Source organism: Copadichromis virginalis, linkage group LG6 (genome assembly GCF_057382275.1).
Source record: "Copadichromis virginalis isolate Kocher_CV1m ecotype Utaka linkage group LG6, C_Virginalis_male_GT1.1, whole genome shotgun sequence".
Classification (NCBI taxonomy): domain Eukaryota; kingdom Metazoa; phylum Chordata; class Actinopteri; order Cichliformes; family Cichlidae; genus Copadichromis; species Copadichromis virginalis.
Window position 1 is genome coordinate 27,274,218 of NC_140623.1, and position 13,768 is coordinate 27,287,985.

Genomic DNA, 13,768 nt, shown 5'->3' on the forward strand with positions numbered 1-13,768 from the left:
TCACCCTTTCAAGGATAGCAATGTACATATTTTGGACAGAGAGGACAGATAGCTTGAAAGAGGAGTAAAAGAAGCCATTTATGTCCACTGTGAGCGACCATCTTTGAACAGAGGCGGTGGTTTACGACACCAACTGTCGTACATCAACAACATCAACAATCCAGTTTTGCGATCCCTTCCCACACGCCATAACACACTCACATCCTGGGCCATCTGACCTCAGGAAATCACATGATAGGGTGGGGCTAGATTTCACAATGAGCTCACCCGAAACCTTGGCTGATTGTGACCTACAGCCATTTTCACACATTAGCTCATGTGATTAGGTAGAGGATCCATTGTCCCTCTCGGTGGGTTACTCCCACAGAGCTTAAATCTGGGACTTTCCACCATTTTACCCTAGAACTGAAGAAGCTTCTCGGATCAGAGGTGAAACGTCTTCAAGCCACTTAAAGAAGTCCAGATGCTTTTCTTTCCAAGCTCCTTAGACTGTAACCACATAAGGTCCTTAACGATGAATAAAATATTCAGCTTCTGACATAACTGCATTGGGTGAAAAAAATAAATAAATAAAACGCTTTTATTCTGAAGGGCATATATTGGTTCCTGTCAAGTGAACGCGAAGAGAGAAAGTTTCGTCTCATTTTTTAACCTTCTTGTGATAAAGAGCTGGCCAATGGTAAGCGAGCGACACATCTTTCTTTCACCAATTAACAAGCTAAACGTTTATTGAGGTCTATATTTTTATCGTAAAACATTAAGCTTTGCATATAAATCAAAACCTGCTATTATCTGGATTGATGTTTGAAACTAACGGACATTTCAGGGCGAAGGCTGCAGCTGGGGTAGACAACCTAGCTACCAAACAACAACCAAAACACATTAAATTCTGCTCTAGATGACCGGACTCATTCGATTTTACAAATTGATTTCTTTTGCGGTTTAAAATAGGCGTTTGAGGTGTTGTACGCGAGCAGGACCGGCCCACATTATGGCCGGGAAATCTGCTACACAGCCGAGTTGTCCCACCATCCCCAATAACCTGGGTCTAATGTGCCTCCGTTACGGTACGGTATGGCCACCATATACACTCCACAGCGCATACTGTGTGTGGCCCAAACACATAAAACATAGCTACACATGGGGAGCTGGTTTCTCTCAGCCGTGGCAGAGAGTGGGCTGAACCCCGAGAGAAAAGTGTTCACACCCCGTGTGCACATACACGAAGCCACTTTATATGCTCGTACTGCTCTTACCCTCTGTTATGGTCGTACTTTAATGTCATCTGAGCCATTTTCATTCAGTTTCATGTTGCTTTGTTGAATTAATTGATCGATTTTACTCTATAGAGCCACTTTATTGCGTTATATGTTCATTTTTACAGACGCTTTTTATTGTATTTTATTTAGATTTTTACGTATCGAGCTTATCGGATTATATTGAGCTTTACACATGTCATTGAGCTCCATGTAGATTTTTTCCTTTATGACTTCCTTTATTATTTATTGTGTTTGTGTGTGTGTGTGTGTGTGTGTGTGTGTGTGTGTGTGTGTGTATTGTTTTCATTTTGTGTTGTTTTGTACTATTGTCTTCTATTTTGAGTGGATGGAGCTATTTTACTTTATTGAATGTATTTTTTTCGGTAGCACTTTATAATAATATAATAATAAGTGCTTAATTCCTCGTGTATATAGCATTACTCCTTAGTATGCAATTTTTAAACACAGATACATTATTATGACCATGATTATGATCGTGATAATTACTAGCAGTCACTTAGTAGCAGTGATAGCTTTACATAGTTACACCATGTACAGCAGTGATAGTTGTATATGGTGTAACAACATCAGATCAGGAGGATTATGAAGGCACGTAGGCTGATGTTCATTTTCCTGATGTTTCATATGACTTTTGTCATGTGACTTTGTCTTGTTTTGCCCAACTCTTGTTCTTCTATAAATGCCAGGCAAATGGACGATAAGCTGCTATTTGCTAGCCTGTTTTTGTTGTTTTGCATTGTTTTGTCCTTTTGTCCCATATGTGTCAAAGTGCACATTTTTAAGTGCTGTTTGATATAAAAAGAGTCAAAACTCAGGAGAACAAGTGTGGATTTGTTCTTTTACTTGTGAAACAACCATTATGATGGACTCAAAGTCAAATACTTTGCTTTTGTTTTTTATTTATTTTTTATTGCATCCATACATATATTGTTACCTACCTAAGCTTAAATTTAGATTACCATAATTATTTAATATGCCACACTAAGGTCTCTTTTTCAGAATATGACTAACCCAAACAATATCCATTGCTAAGTTGTGCAGTTGTTCTTGGTGATTGAATGCATTTCAGTTCTGTAAGTGTTGGGAATAAAATAAACAATATTTAAAGAAGCCTAATTGCCCATTATACATCGTTCCTGTTATAAGAAATTCCTAAACTACCAGAAATAGAGACCTGAAATCATTGTCAGTAGTCGCAGCTACAGAGACCCACTGGTGCTGTTGTGGTAACTCGAGTCATGTTACAGAATTGCCTGCCTGCACATCAGACTGTCTCTAATGGCACTTCATTCATTTAGGCCTCGGTTCAGCAACCCCCTCCACCCCTTCCACCCCCTCCACCTGTTACTTTGGCTTCTGGAAAGCCTCCATCTTCACCGTGCCCTCAGCATGCTGCAATACCAATACCTCCTGAATATCCTCCAGTTCAGGAGACAAGTGGATCATCGCAGGCAAATTTCTCAGAGGTAAATGTCTCCCCCACAGTCTGTGGTTATACTGACATGAGACCCTTCAAAAAGTTTCATGATTTAATCTCTCAACATCCAGAATGGATCATCTCCACCCCTGCAAAATGGATTACAGGTTCCACCATCGCAAGACAGTGCAGGGCCTGAGCTGTCAGATGGTGATGAAGAAAATAAGCACCTCCCAGTGCAGGAAACAGACCCTGCACCGCAGACGTTAGCCCAACAGGTCAGTTGTCTCTGAGCAGAAACTTAAAAACTGATTTTCATTATTAAAAAGACTAATTAGATTCCATCTTCTTCAGAGTTCTGGATCCAGGGTGCCCGATGAAGCTCAGGCAGGTGAGAATGGAGAGGAGCGCATGCCCTGAGGAGCTTCAGTTACTTGCTGATACTTGAAATTTCAAGCAGTTGGGATCATTTGAATGTCATTATATTGCAGTGAACTTCTACTTTGTCTTTTTAATTTTAGCTAGGCTCTACGAAGCGCTTTGCTATGTGTTTCTCATTCAGTCATAAAAACGTGTACTTCATGAAGTTCATGCCTTGCTTATGGAATTTGCACATAGTTAAACTACTAGCTATTAGAGACAATCCACTTACCTACCTTAGCCACTCCTGAACAAGCCAAAGTACATTAAAATCATTAAAGTACCTTGGTGACCTTGACCTCAAGGTCAGAGGTCAAGTTTTCTGAAAATCTGGTGAATACAATAACCAAAGAAGAAAGTAATGATTTTCAAATCTATACTATAGGTGCATCTACTAGGAGGCTGAGGGTAGCATTAGCGGCCATAAGTATTTTTTCCATTATTTTTAATTTATTGAATATGAGGAAAGAAAATGTCTAACTTTTCCCCCAGTTTACCTTTCACAGGCAGGGATATATTACTGGTTGAAGTAAGGAAAATATTTTGAAACTTGATCAAATCGATGCCAAATCATAGGAGTTTATGATTCATAATTCTAAAGTCATTTTAATTTATTTATGATCTTAAATCTTTGAAGTGATCAAGCAGTCATCTGATGCCTCGTGCTCTTTGGCACTGTAAGAAGTGCACTATTGCCATGTGGGGAAAAGAAAAAAGCTCACCAGCACATGCACTTTGTCAGAAATTTTTAATGTGGTTGTTGAATATACCTCAGTGATGTTTTATTTCTGGTTTACTTTAATTTGTCATGACTTACGCTGAAACACAGGACCATACTGCACATACTTAGTGTGAACACTCATTTGTAAAAAGTCATTACCGTGCAGCGTATTAACCAACAACGTTTTGCTCAAAAATAGTATTTAAAAACTAATTTTGGTCTTCCAAATAAATTATTGTCATTTCTTTTTATCTGTTTGTATCAGTGTATTTAACGTTATGTTCGTGTGCTAATGTGCTTACTGCTGGCTGGACAGGAATCCTTTCCTGGAGTATGAGCTAGTAGCTCAGAATACTTAAGTCAAACTTGCAGCTGCAGTGCTTGAAACCTGTAAATGTATCTTTAAAAAAAACCCAAATATTTAAACACTGTTGAACCAAATTTTGTCCTTTTTTTGTCACTTGCCCTTTTTTTTTTTTTATTAAACTTTTTCTTGTTTTGAACACTTGCATTACTGTTTTTGAAGGAAGGCTTGACAGTGTTTGGTGAGTTCCATAATGCAGCGGTCCCCAACCCCCGGGTTTGGTACTGGGCCAGGAGAGTTGAAGCTCGGGTGTTAAATGTATGGTTTTCAGAGTTTTCATCGTTAACTCGGTTTCCCTGGGTCTTTTCCTGTGTTGTAGTTGTGCGTCTTATTTTCAAAGAAATATTTACGCATTACCATAGCGACCAGAGAGCATTAAGGGCCAGAGAGGAGGACGTTACTCACAATGTTGTTGGCGCTGCTAATAAAGTTACAAAATTACACAGTGAATTTGTGTTTATTATCATATTTACAAAATACCACCGTTTTTTTTCTTGGTCGTATCATTTTATTTTGTTGTATTTATCCGCGACACCTTAAAGGCCGGTCCGTGAAAATCTTGTCTGACATTAAAACGGTCCGTGGCACAAAAAAGGTTGGGGACCACTGCTTTAATGAATGCAACAAAGAGCCTGCAGGCCCTGCTAGCAGCTCTGTGAGGCTGTACCACTGCGAATCACATTGAGTGAAATGCGAACGCTCAGGTCACAATGCTATCAATCTGGTTTTTAACAAGTATAACGTTTAATAAGTTTCCCATCTCATTTTAGACGGGGACCAGTGCAGTTAAAGCTTTAAAGATGATCCATGTCAGCAATACCAATATTCTTTCTTTGCACATTTTGCACCTCTATACCAAAGTTTCAAGAAATCAGCTTGATGGTGTTTTAAGAAAAAGGAACAGCGCTGACAACATACTAGAAACTGGAGATAAAAATGACATAAATAAATTTCTAACTTTGTTATAAAGTATTTAGTTTGCAATTATTTTGACCAACTAATTTCATAACACGACATGAAAAGTGATTAAATAACCAAATTCAGCAGTTTGCCCTCTGGGCACTACTGACATTCCACATTTGAATCTGGAACAAAGAGGTGGGGCATGTAGCCTGAATGCTTTCAAATTCCAAACACCCTGCAAAGAGACAAGTTATTTTTTAATGTATGCAAGTCCAGTTTAGAAACACTAAGGACTGAAGTATATTAACAGCTGTTCCTGAGGCATTTCTTTTATGCATTATCCTACATACTGAAAGAATGACATGGCACAGCAAGATGGTACAGTCAAGAACATCCTTTTTATTCAATCAGGTGCTGCTCTTCTCAAACTGTGTTTTTCTTCTTATGGAAAAGAAACTGTAATTAACACATGCATTTCACCTAGAGCTCTGGGGGTGTTCTCACAAAGAAGTGGTGCTGCACTGAGGGCATAGACAGAGGCATAGAAGACTTGGGAGTGAGGGGGCCTAGGGTGCTGCCTAATTCACCATTAAACCATACACACTTAAGAAGAAAAAGAACTAAAATAAACAACAGAACAAAAACACGGATTAATCCTGCATGAGGTGGTCGGAGGAGAAAAATGGAGGGACTCCCTGGATCCTCAAAAATCTGAGAGATCAGGTTCATGCTGGCCTTTTTCTATCTGGTTGATGTGTGGTGAATGGCTAATACTGCTGTGGGTTTCCATGTGTGAAACCCACTGTAAAAATAGCAATAAAGAAAAAAAAAGAGATTCACTTTATAAGATTGGTTAAAATGGATGTGGGATTTATGCTGGTAAAGCATCGCCCCTCTTTCAGCCTCATGCACGACAAGTCCGGTTATAAGGTGCTTGTAGCTTTCATTTTACAGTCCAAGGCATACTCAAAGAGAGCCTAAACGACAGCATACCCTGATAGCAAATATGAAAAGAACTCCAAATTAAAAAAGGAAACAAAAAAGAGGGAATAAAACAAAGCCAAAAGATAAATACCTTAAACAAAAAGAGCAAACTCTTATCCTAGCCCATGCAGCCCCTTTCCAACTTCCCAAAGCAGTTCATCTATCCCTCTCAACCCCATTAATCTTCCCCTTAAACCTCTTGAACCCAAACCCCTGAACCACTGTCGTCCCTTCCTCACCCACCCAGGGACACCCCCAAAAGCCCGTCAGCGTAATTTGTTCACTTACATTAGCTGCTGAATGGAGAAGCTGAAGAAGATGGGTATGGTAATACAATGTGAAGCATACAGACAAGAATAACATGTGAGCTAACTGCATTCTGCTCAGACAAAAGTTTTTCGGCAATATTTTTTTTTCATCCTCCCAACAGCAGAGAGGGCAGGAGAGAGAGAGAGAGAGAGAGAGAGAGAGAGAGAGACGAGAGTGACAGACACACAGTTACAGACTACTCCAGTGTCTAAGAGAAAACAGACAGTGGAGACAGAGGGGAAGAAAAAAGCAAGAGCTGAACGAGAACAAGTTTTTTTGCCTTTTCAATTTTTTTTCTCATTTATCAATAAAAAGTAAAGAACTAATTCACACCAGTTTCCTTTCGTACTATATATATGTATATATATATATATAGCTTTGAAAAGGAAGAGAGGATAGAAGGGAAGGAACAATGGAGGGAATTCATTTTCGAAGCCGGAGGAAAGAGGTGCCCCTGATCGCTGAATGGGTGATGACCTTTTGCCTCCTTACAGCACTCAGGGGCAACCTGCTACCTCAAGCTGTTTCAAGGAAAAAAACAAATGAAAAGAAAAAAAGGGCCATCTTGATTACAAAATGGAGTCTGTGAACAAAAGGCACTTTCAAGGGACAACCTTTAACTGCTGGGAAACTATACACTACAGCACAAGCACTATAAGAGTCATTTACAGAGGAGGGGGTGGAACAGGGGAGAGGCTCACCTTGCTGCCTGTTTCACAAATGGCTCAGACCTCATATGTATGCCAGATTAAAAGCTTCTTTTACCCCTTTTCTGCTAACTGTACAGAAGGTCTCGGTCCACTTCAACGTCAGGTGTCTCAACACAGCCTGCTGAGCTCCATCCAACTCCAGATTTAGAAACATACTCGGATGATAATGGGAAAAAACTGATTTTGGGATGTGAAGTATCTCCGCAGTACTGGGAGAGACTTGTCATGTGTCAATGCCAATGTATGTGATAAAATGAATTAACTGGGAAGGTTTTTTGTTTGTTTTGTTTTGCTGGTGAGTTTCAGGCAGTGCGCAGGTAGGTTATTTAAAGAGTTTCTTGGGCTCGACAGTATAGGTTTGCTTTATTTCTTCTAAGGGTTGAACCAAAATGCCTTTTGTGTCACAACCTTAAGGAATAGGAACCTCTCCCCCCACTTAATACAAATAGAAGAATACAAATAGAGAGAGGAATAATGCAGTTTCCTAAATGGTCTGTTATTTTTGTTCACTCATTTATAATAGTTCTGAATGTACTTTATAGTGTTAAAGCACCAGTTTTTCATCTGATGATAGAGATTTTTTTTTTCTGAAGTTGTGTACATTTTTTTTTCCTTCAGCCCTCCCACATTTTTATAAACAAATGATTACACATATAACATTAAAAAAGAGACAAAGGAAATAAAAACAAATACCCCCAACTTACAAAGACTAGGATTTCTCGTGGCCCTCTAGTTTAGAGTCCCGGAGCATATGGACTTGAAACAAATACATTTTTTTTTCTCTTTTCTCTTAGCTTTCTTAAAAATCTCTAACAGACAAACACAATGATCTACCCAATGCATTGCACGTGGCTCAATCGACACATATTTTTCAATAATAATACTTTCCATCAAAAAACAAACACTTTTTTTTTCTTCAAACCTACTGTCGATTTTTGACATGTTCATCTAGGTATTATAATGCTGCGCAGCAGATGGCAATGGCGTGTGTCGTTTAATTCGTATTGGTAACAATATGGTGATGTTACTGAAACAGGTCGTGGGGCGGGGTGGGGGAGGGGGGTAGTGAGGGGGGGGGGGGGGGGGGTGAGTGTTCAGAAAATAACTAGACTGCCAACAAGCTCGTAGTAAAAGTTACAAAGGAGCATATATCATAAATATATATGTATAAGATCTCTCTCTCTGTTTTTACAAAAAAAAAAAGAAAAAAAAGAGTTTGCAGTCCTCTATAAAGATCTGTCCTAGGCCAATGATTTCCACATGCACCAACGCTACCATGCCCATGTAGCTTTAGCTTATATGTGGGAAGAGAACCTGAAGTCAAGTTTATTACTAATTGCATGAAGGGAATACAGAGGCACTTCCATATATTGTTATAGTCTCGATATATGGTTTTAGTACATAGAGCTAATGTTACTAGAGAGGCTGAGAACGAGCCCTCAGCCCTGTTTACTATCCCTGCAAAAACAGAACCAACAGCTAGGCAGTCCAGTTATTTTGTGAGGTCGGCTTTTGTTGGATTGTGTCATGACAAAAAATAATACCAACAGCGATTTCAGTGTGAACATTTACATAGAAAAATATGTCAAATTAAAAATACAAATTTTAAAATGAATGAAAAACCATTAAAAGGCAGTTTGGAGAACCAGTATAAAGGCTTCCCTTTATAAATTTAAACCAGGTTGTTGGTGGTGTTATTTTATATGTGCATCTGTGTGTGTGTAATCCTCTGGGTTTTCTTGTGAATAGACTACGGGACACGGGGTGAAGCAATGCCAGGGTTGCGTGTGATGAGCTGTCGTTACTGTGCTGTCCATACATGAGAAATTTGAGAAACTGCTGTTTCCATTTTGCTGAAATTCGAGCGTGATACTATGTGTTACTGCAAACTAAAGAAAAATGTTATGACATGCAAGAGAAGGTTAAAACAATCCAGCCAGAGACAGAGACAAAACCAAAACCAAATCTGGAAAAAGAAAAAAAATCGCAAGTAAACAACTACAAACAAAATTAAAGCAAATAATATGAAGCCGATGCTGTGTGCGCCTTATTGTAAAAGCAATATCTATGGATTAAAACAAGATGATTTTGTGAGTGGTTTTGTGACCGACTTTACTGGAAAGGTTGGTCTGCATGTGCTGCCTGCAAGCTTGCATGTGTGTGTGCATGTGAGTGCTGTATCTTTCAGGGCCTGATGCTAGCACAGCCCCCATACCTGCAGCCTCGATTCACTTCTCTAATCGCTCATCTGACCATCAGTGTGCAATACTGTTCATCCCTTAAAAAAAATTAATAGTGCATAGGTAAGGGGACGAGAGAGCAAGTGTAGAGTTAGTGTTATGACTATCTGTGTGTTCACCTTCTTGCCTTCGTGCCTCATGGCCGTCGTTTCTCCCATAGCAGGACACCCTGGTACATTGACAGGTAAACAAAGACCAGCCACTTAGTGCATATGTGTCACACCATTGGACTGGATGGTGTCAGCATGATTGGCCAATCCGAAGTGAAAGAGGCTCAGGGCTGAGCAGATGAAACAGTGGGGTGAGGGGACACTCAACTACGAGGCTGCAGTTACAGCTTTGCCCCTGACAAGCACCGAGCTCCAGGTGGGACAGGCTGTGTGGGGTGGTGGGTGTCAGGTGGGACCATGTACCTGGAGGAGAGATATGCAGATATGGAGGCGTGCTATTTGGGTGGCAATCTTTACAAGTTGCACATCTGACTTCACCATTTACCACTACTTGTTCTTTTTTGGATCTCCCAGCCAATGCATGGAGTTTCATTGTGGAGACAACAAAATGGAAAAAAACCATTAAAAAAAAAAAGAAAAAAAAGAAACAAATGTATAATTGGTCATTTGTCAGTTTGCCATATTGTGTTTCCTTTCTGACAATTCACGGTGTGTGAGACAGTTTCTCATCTTCTTCTTCCTCCTTGCATTCTGAGTCTGTCCACTCAATCTTGTTGAAGACTCCTGCGCAAAAGGGGACGAATGTTCCTGTTCAAATCGTGTTGAATTGGGAGTCCTCTTGGGGCAGCGTGGGGTTTTTCGGGGTTCTGTAGTAGTACTTTGAATAGTGTTGGCGAGAGAGAAAGACCTTTTAGTGTCAGCAGTTTGTTCTTTTTCAGCGGCGATGTGTTTGTTTTGTCAAATTTCCAATTTTCATGACACAATTTTAGCTGTTGATTCAGAGAGGCCTTGTCAGAGGAACCAGGACTGTAAAGATAAAAAAAAGGAACATAAATGTGTTTAGTTTTTCAACTCCCATCACCACAATTACATTTTGATTAAGCCACATTAAAAAAAATTTTTTTGTGTGTGCAGTGTGCAGTGAGGAACACAGAAGAATACCTACCAAGCACATGCACAGAGACATGAAAGAGCATAAAGCGTTATGGACTATGATGACAGAACAGCATTCTACACACAAGTTTTAATCCTTGTATCAATCAACAGTTTATGTTGAGGACATGTGCAACAAAACCTCAGTGCTATTGGTGCCAGTTATTATTATATCATTGATTCCCAACCTTGTGTTCAGGACTCCAACAACATATCACAAAATCAAACTGACAGGAAAAATATAACAAAAACATATTTGTGAAACGTCAAATTGTGAATATTTTTTTAGTTGTCTTTTCTTAATAATAATTTTTCTAAACTATTTATAATTTCTCCTCTTTTATTATTTTCAAATAATTAAATTCTCTCTGACTGAACAGTTTACAACCAGGAGGTATAAAATATACTGATTTGGTTTGAAGGCCTGATGCTGAACGGGAACACCAGGTATTTATCCACTAGGGGGCCACCTATTACCCCTTTTCTCCTTCACTTACAGTACTTAACTGAACTCAGTAACACACGGTGTCACAAAAGTTACTACCTTACCACTTGCTGCTTTTAAGAGGGCTGACTCAAGCTTTTTTACTCATTAAAAACAGTTGTGTTATTACAGAGTTACAAGTTCAACTAGGGCAGCATCTTTTGTGTCAGTCCTAAAGACTTTTCATTAAGCAAACACGGGACTATTGCTGTTCTGTCATGGGCAACCAGTTTACATGTAAGGTGATCGTCCTGATATGCCTCTGCTCTGTGGGCCAGAGTCGGCTCAGGCTACACTGTAAAACTACGGAGGGCAGCTACTCTGGGGATCCAGTTTCTGAGTTTGATAAGACGGCAGAGCGAAGGCTTTGGCACAGACCGAGCTGTTCTGGCTGCCTCTGACATGCCTCGGCCCGGTGAGAGCAGAGACTCACGGCACCTTCGACAGCAAACTCTGTCCCCCCCACCCCACAAAAAAAAAATCAGAAAACCCAGAGAAAGTTTCAAAACCCTTAAACCTCCATCTATTCTCCACCACTCTACCTTACTTTGGTGTTTGAAGATAATTCCTCCTCCTGGCTCCAACTTCCTCTAACCCCCTTCTTTTTTCCCCTCTCTCACTTACTCTGGCTCTCTCAGTGCAATCCTTGGCAGTGGAAAGTGACCCCCCCACTCCCACCCTCACGCCCCCCCCTCTTCAAGTCCAAGTTCAACTGCCTATGACATCATGTCTCGTTGCTGCGGGCAACCAGACAGCCAGGACGTGACTGTGGAGTGCAGCGAGCTTCAACTAACCCCCTCTCTCTTTTTTCCCTCCCATTCTCTCAGTCCCTCTTACTTTTCCATGCTTGCCGCCCCCCCACCGCCCAACTCTCTCTTCCTCCTGCATAGCTAAGGTTTCACCACCAGAGAGCTCCTCAGACCAGCTTTTCTCTACTTATTGCTCTGACGGCAGTGGGAAGACACTCTCTCCTTCTGTCTTGGCTAGTTGGCTAGCAGGCACCAAGGCGGGCTGGCAGGACTATCGTCTGAACCTCGCCATATGCCAGAGAACAGCAGGATAGGCAGAGACCTCTGTTACTCACTCTGGCTGACACTGTTGCTGACCTACTAGGCTCAGTAACTGGGAGCATTTGCCCAGGTTCTCGCTGTGCTTGCTGTAAACCCGGCAGAAATGTTCAAAGTGGACATTTTTCAATAATGTTTGATAAGCAATTGCTGGAGATAATAAGCATTTTGAACAGATGTAAGCTGTTGTAAAAGCCCTGTTGTTTTTAGGAGGGAAAATGAGGGGCAAGAGATTTGGCACAGAGTTGAAGTGTATGTGCATATGCGCTAACACACATTTGGATGGTGTTTGAATCTCCCCTCGGTGCCAGAGCTACATCTGTAGGAGAGTGGTGCAGGTGGGGAGCTTGAAACTAGTAAAGGGAGCAGCAGGAGGAGCGAGAGGGAGAGAAAGAGAGAGAGGGTGGGCTGCTGATGCACAGGGGAGTGAAGGGGGGGGGGGTTAAGCAGAGCTGTGCCGAGGAGGAATGCAGATTGTTTCCATGTGTGGGGAGGACAGGACAGCCGAGTTGGCTGCAGGCAGGTGCGGTTAGCCCCTAATGAGAAAAGTTGTGTTGGTGATGGAGTAGGCCCAAGACACTACAGCCCAGTGGCAGAGCACAGCCAAAGCTAAAAAACCACAATGTAGTGCACTACTGGCCTCACACGCTGCACTAATGCACACTGTGGGGCCTTGCAGAGATAAATCAACACTGCTGGAGCTGAAACTAACTGGCACTGCTTACAGTCACTGTGGGGAAGCTACTGTGGTATCAGCACTGTAAACCAATACTGAAACTAAAGGCCTTGATACATGGGCAACACTTTATTAAAATGTAGCTGAGCAAATGGGCAAACAGTTGATGGACAATATCTGTTAAACGTTGAAAGCTTATAAAACGTTTATAAACTAAGCTTGAATCCATGTCCGTGACAGCTGAACAACCCGATAAAAACGGTACGATACTCACGCTAAACTACTGACCCTGAGTAGAGACGGTGTGAGGAAAAAGGTATGATTGGCTTTCCGCAATACTTATATCATTTATGCTGCTGGGGTCGTGTGCTGAATAACTGATCGTAGCACGTTTTCGGTGCACAGCCATTGTCTGAGTATTGCCTCTGTATCACGGCCTTCACCCTGAATGTCATGCTTGTCCATTTAAACCATGGAAAGTTGTATGTGTGCACAGGACTGTGCAGCGTTAGGCTTGCAGCGGGTGGTGAGGGAAAAGGAAGAAAAAGACATAAAACAGAGGGGGAGGAGGAGGAGGGAGAGGTGGATATGTGGATGTTAATTAAATGAGGGAGGTTGGCGGGGTACCTGGGTCTGCTGGGGGATATTCAGAAAGTTGTCCCGTGTTCCGATGCCGACAAACCGGTTGGGAGCTGTGGAGCCTGGCGTGGAGTATGCTATAAACAGAGAGATACAAGTGTGTACATGCTTTTACACACACACATACACACTCAAATTTCTATATATTTAATCTACACTACTATAAACCTGCTTAGGCTCTTGCAGTATATCTGTCAAATAAACTGGTGGGAAAGGGTCAGGGATACTGATTCTGTATTAGTCACATGGGTGATTTGTTCATGCTGTGGACAGGTTCACTGTTATTCAACCTAACCATTTAATCTGTGGTTAAGAAGGGGGCATAATGTAATGATTAGTGCTAACATGGAGAAGCCTTCTGTTAGCCACAGACGCTCCTCAGCAGCCCCTGGCCTCAATAACAAGCCACAGTGATCACAGAGAACCACGAATGATTCACTGTAGACTTGAT

General features: G+C 41.2%; 2 protein-coding genes across 13 annotated transcripts in view; one reads left to right on the forward strand and one right to left on the reverse strand.

Annotated features, from left to right (window-relative positions):
• Window positions 1-601: 601 nt before the first annotated feature.
• Window positions 602-3,198, forward strand: LOC146707959 (uncharacterized). Its single transcript, XM_085459593.1, has 4 exons — window positions 602-679; window positions 2,579-2,746; window positions 2,829-2,975; window positions 3,052-3,198. Exons 1-4 carry the CDS (start codon window positions 677-679, stop codon window positions 3,115-3,117), a joined length of 384 nt encoding a protein of 127 aa, XP_085315719.1. The 5' UTR covers window positions 602-676; the 3' UTR covers window positions 3,118-3,198.
• A 2,286-nt stretch (window positions 3,199-5,484) lies between these two features.
• Window positions 5,485-13,768, reverse strand: part of LOC146707960 (nuclear factor 1 X-type-like) — a 110,187-nt gene continuing 101,903 nt past the window's right edge. For 11 of the 12 annotated variants that reach the window (XM_085459600.1, XM_085459597.1, XM_085459603.1 and 8 more), the window contains 2 exons: window positions 13,306-13,394; window positions 5,485-10,325 (listed from right to left, as the gene is read on the reverse strand). In XM_085459600.1, the coding sequence (XP_085315726.1) occupies window positions 10,311-10,325; window positions 13,306-13,394 (104 nt within the window). In that variant the 3' untranslated portion in view covers window positions 5,485-10,310. The remainder of the gene's footprint in view (window positions 10,326-13,305; window positions 13,395-13,768) is intronic. The other variant, XM_085459604.1, reaches the window with a different exon arrangement.

What these genes read in the sequence shown, in the direction of transcription:
- LOC146707959 (XM_085459593.1), top strand. An exon ending in CGCAGGCAAATTTCTCAGAG is followed by an intron (nt 2,747 to 2,828) that starts GTAAATGTCTCC and finishes CTCAACATCCAG; the next exon opens with AATGGATCATCTCCACCCCT. An exon ending in CGCAGACGTTAGCCCAACAG is followed by an intron (nt 2,976 to 3,051) that starts GTCAGTTGTCTC and finishes CATCTTCTTCAG; the next exon opens with AGTTCTGGATCCAGGGTGCC.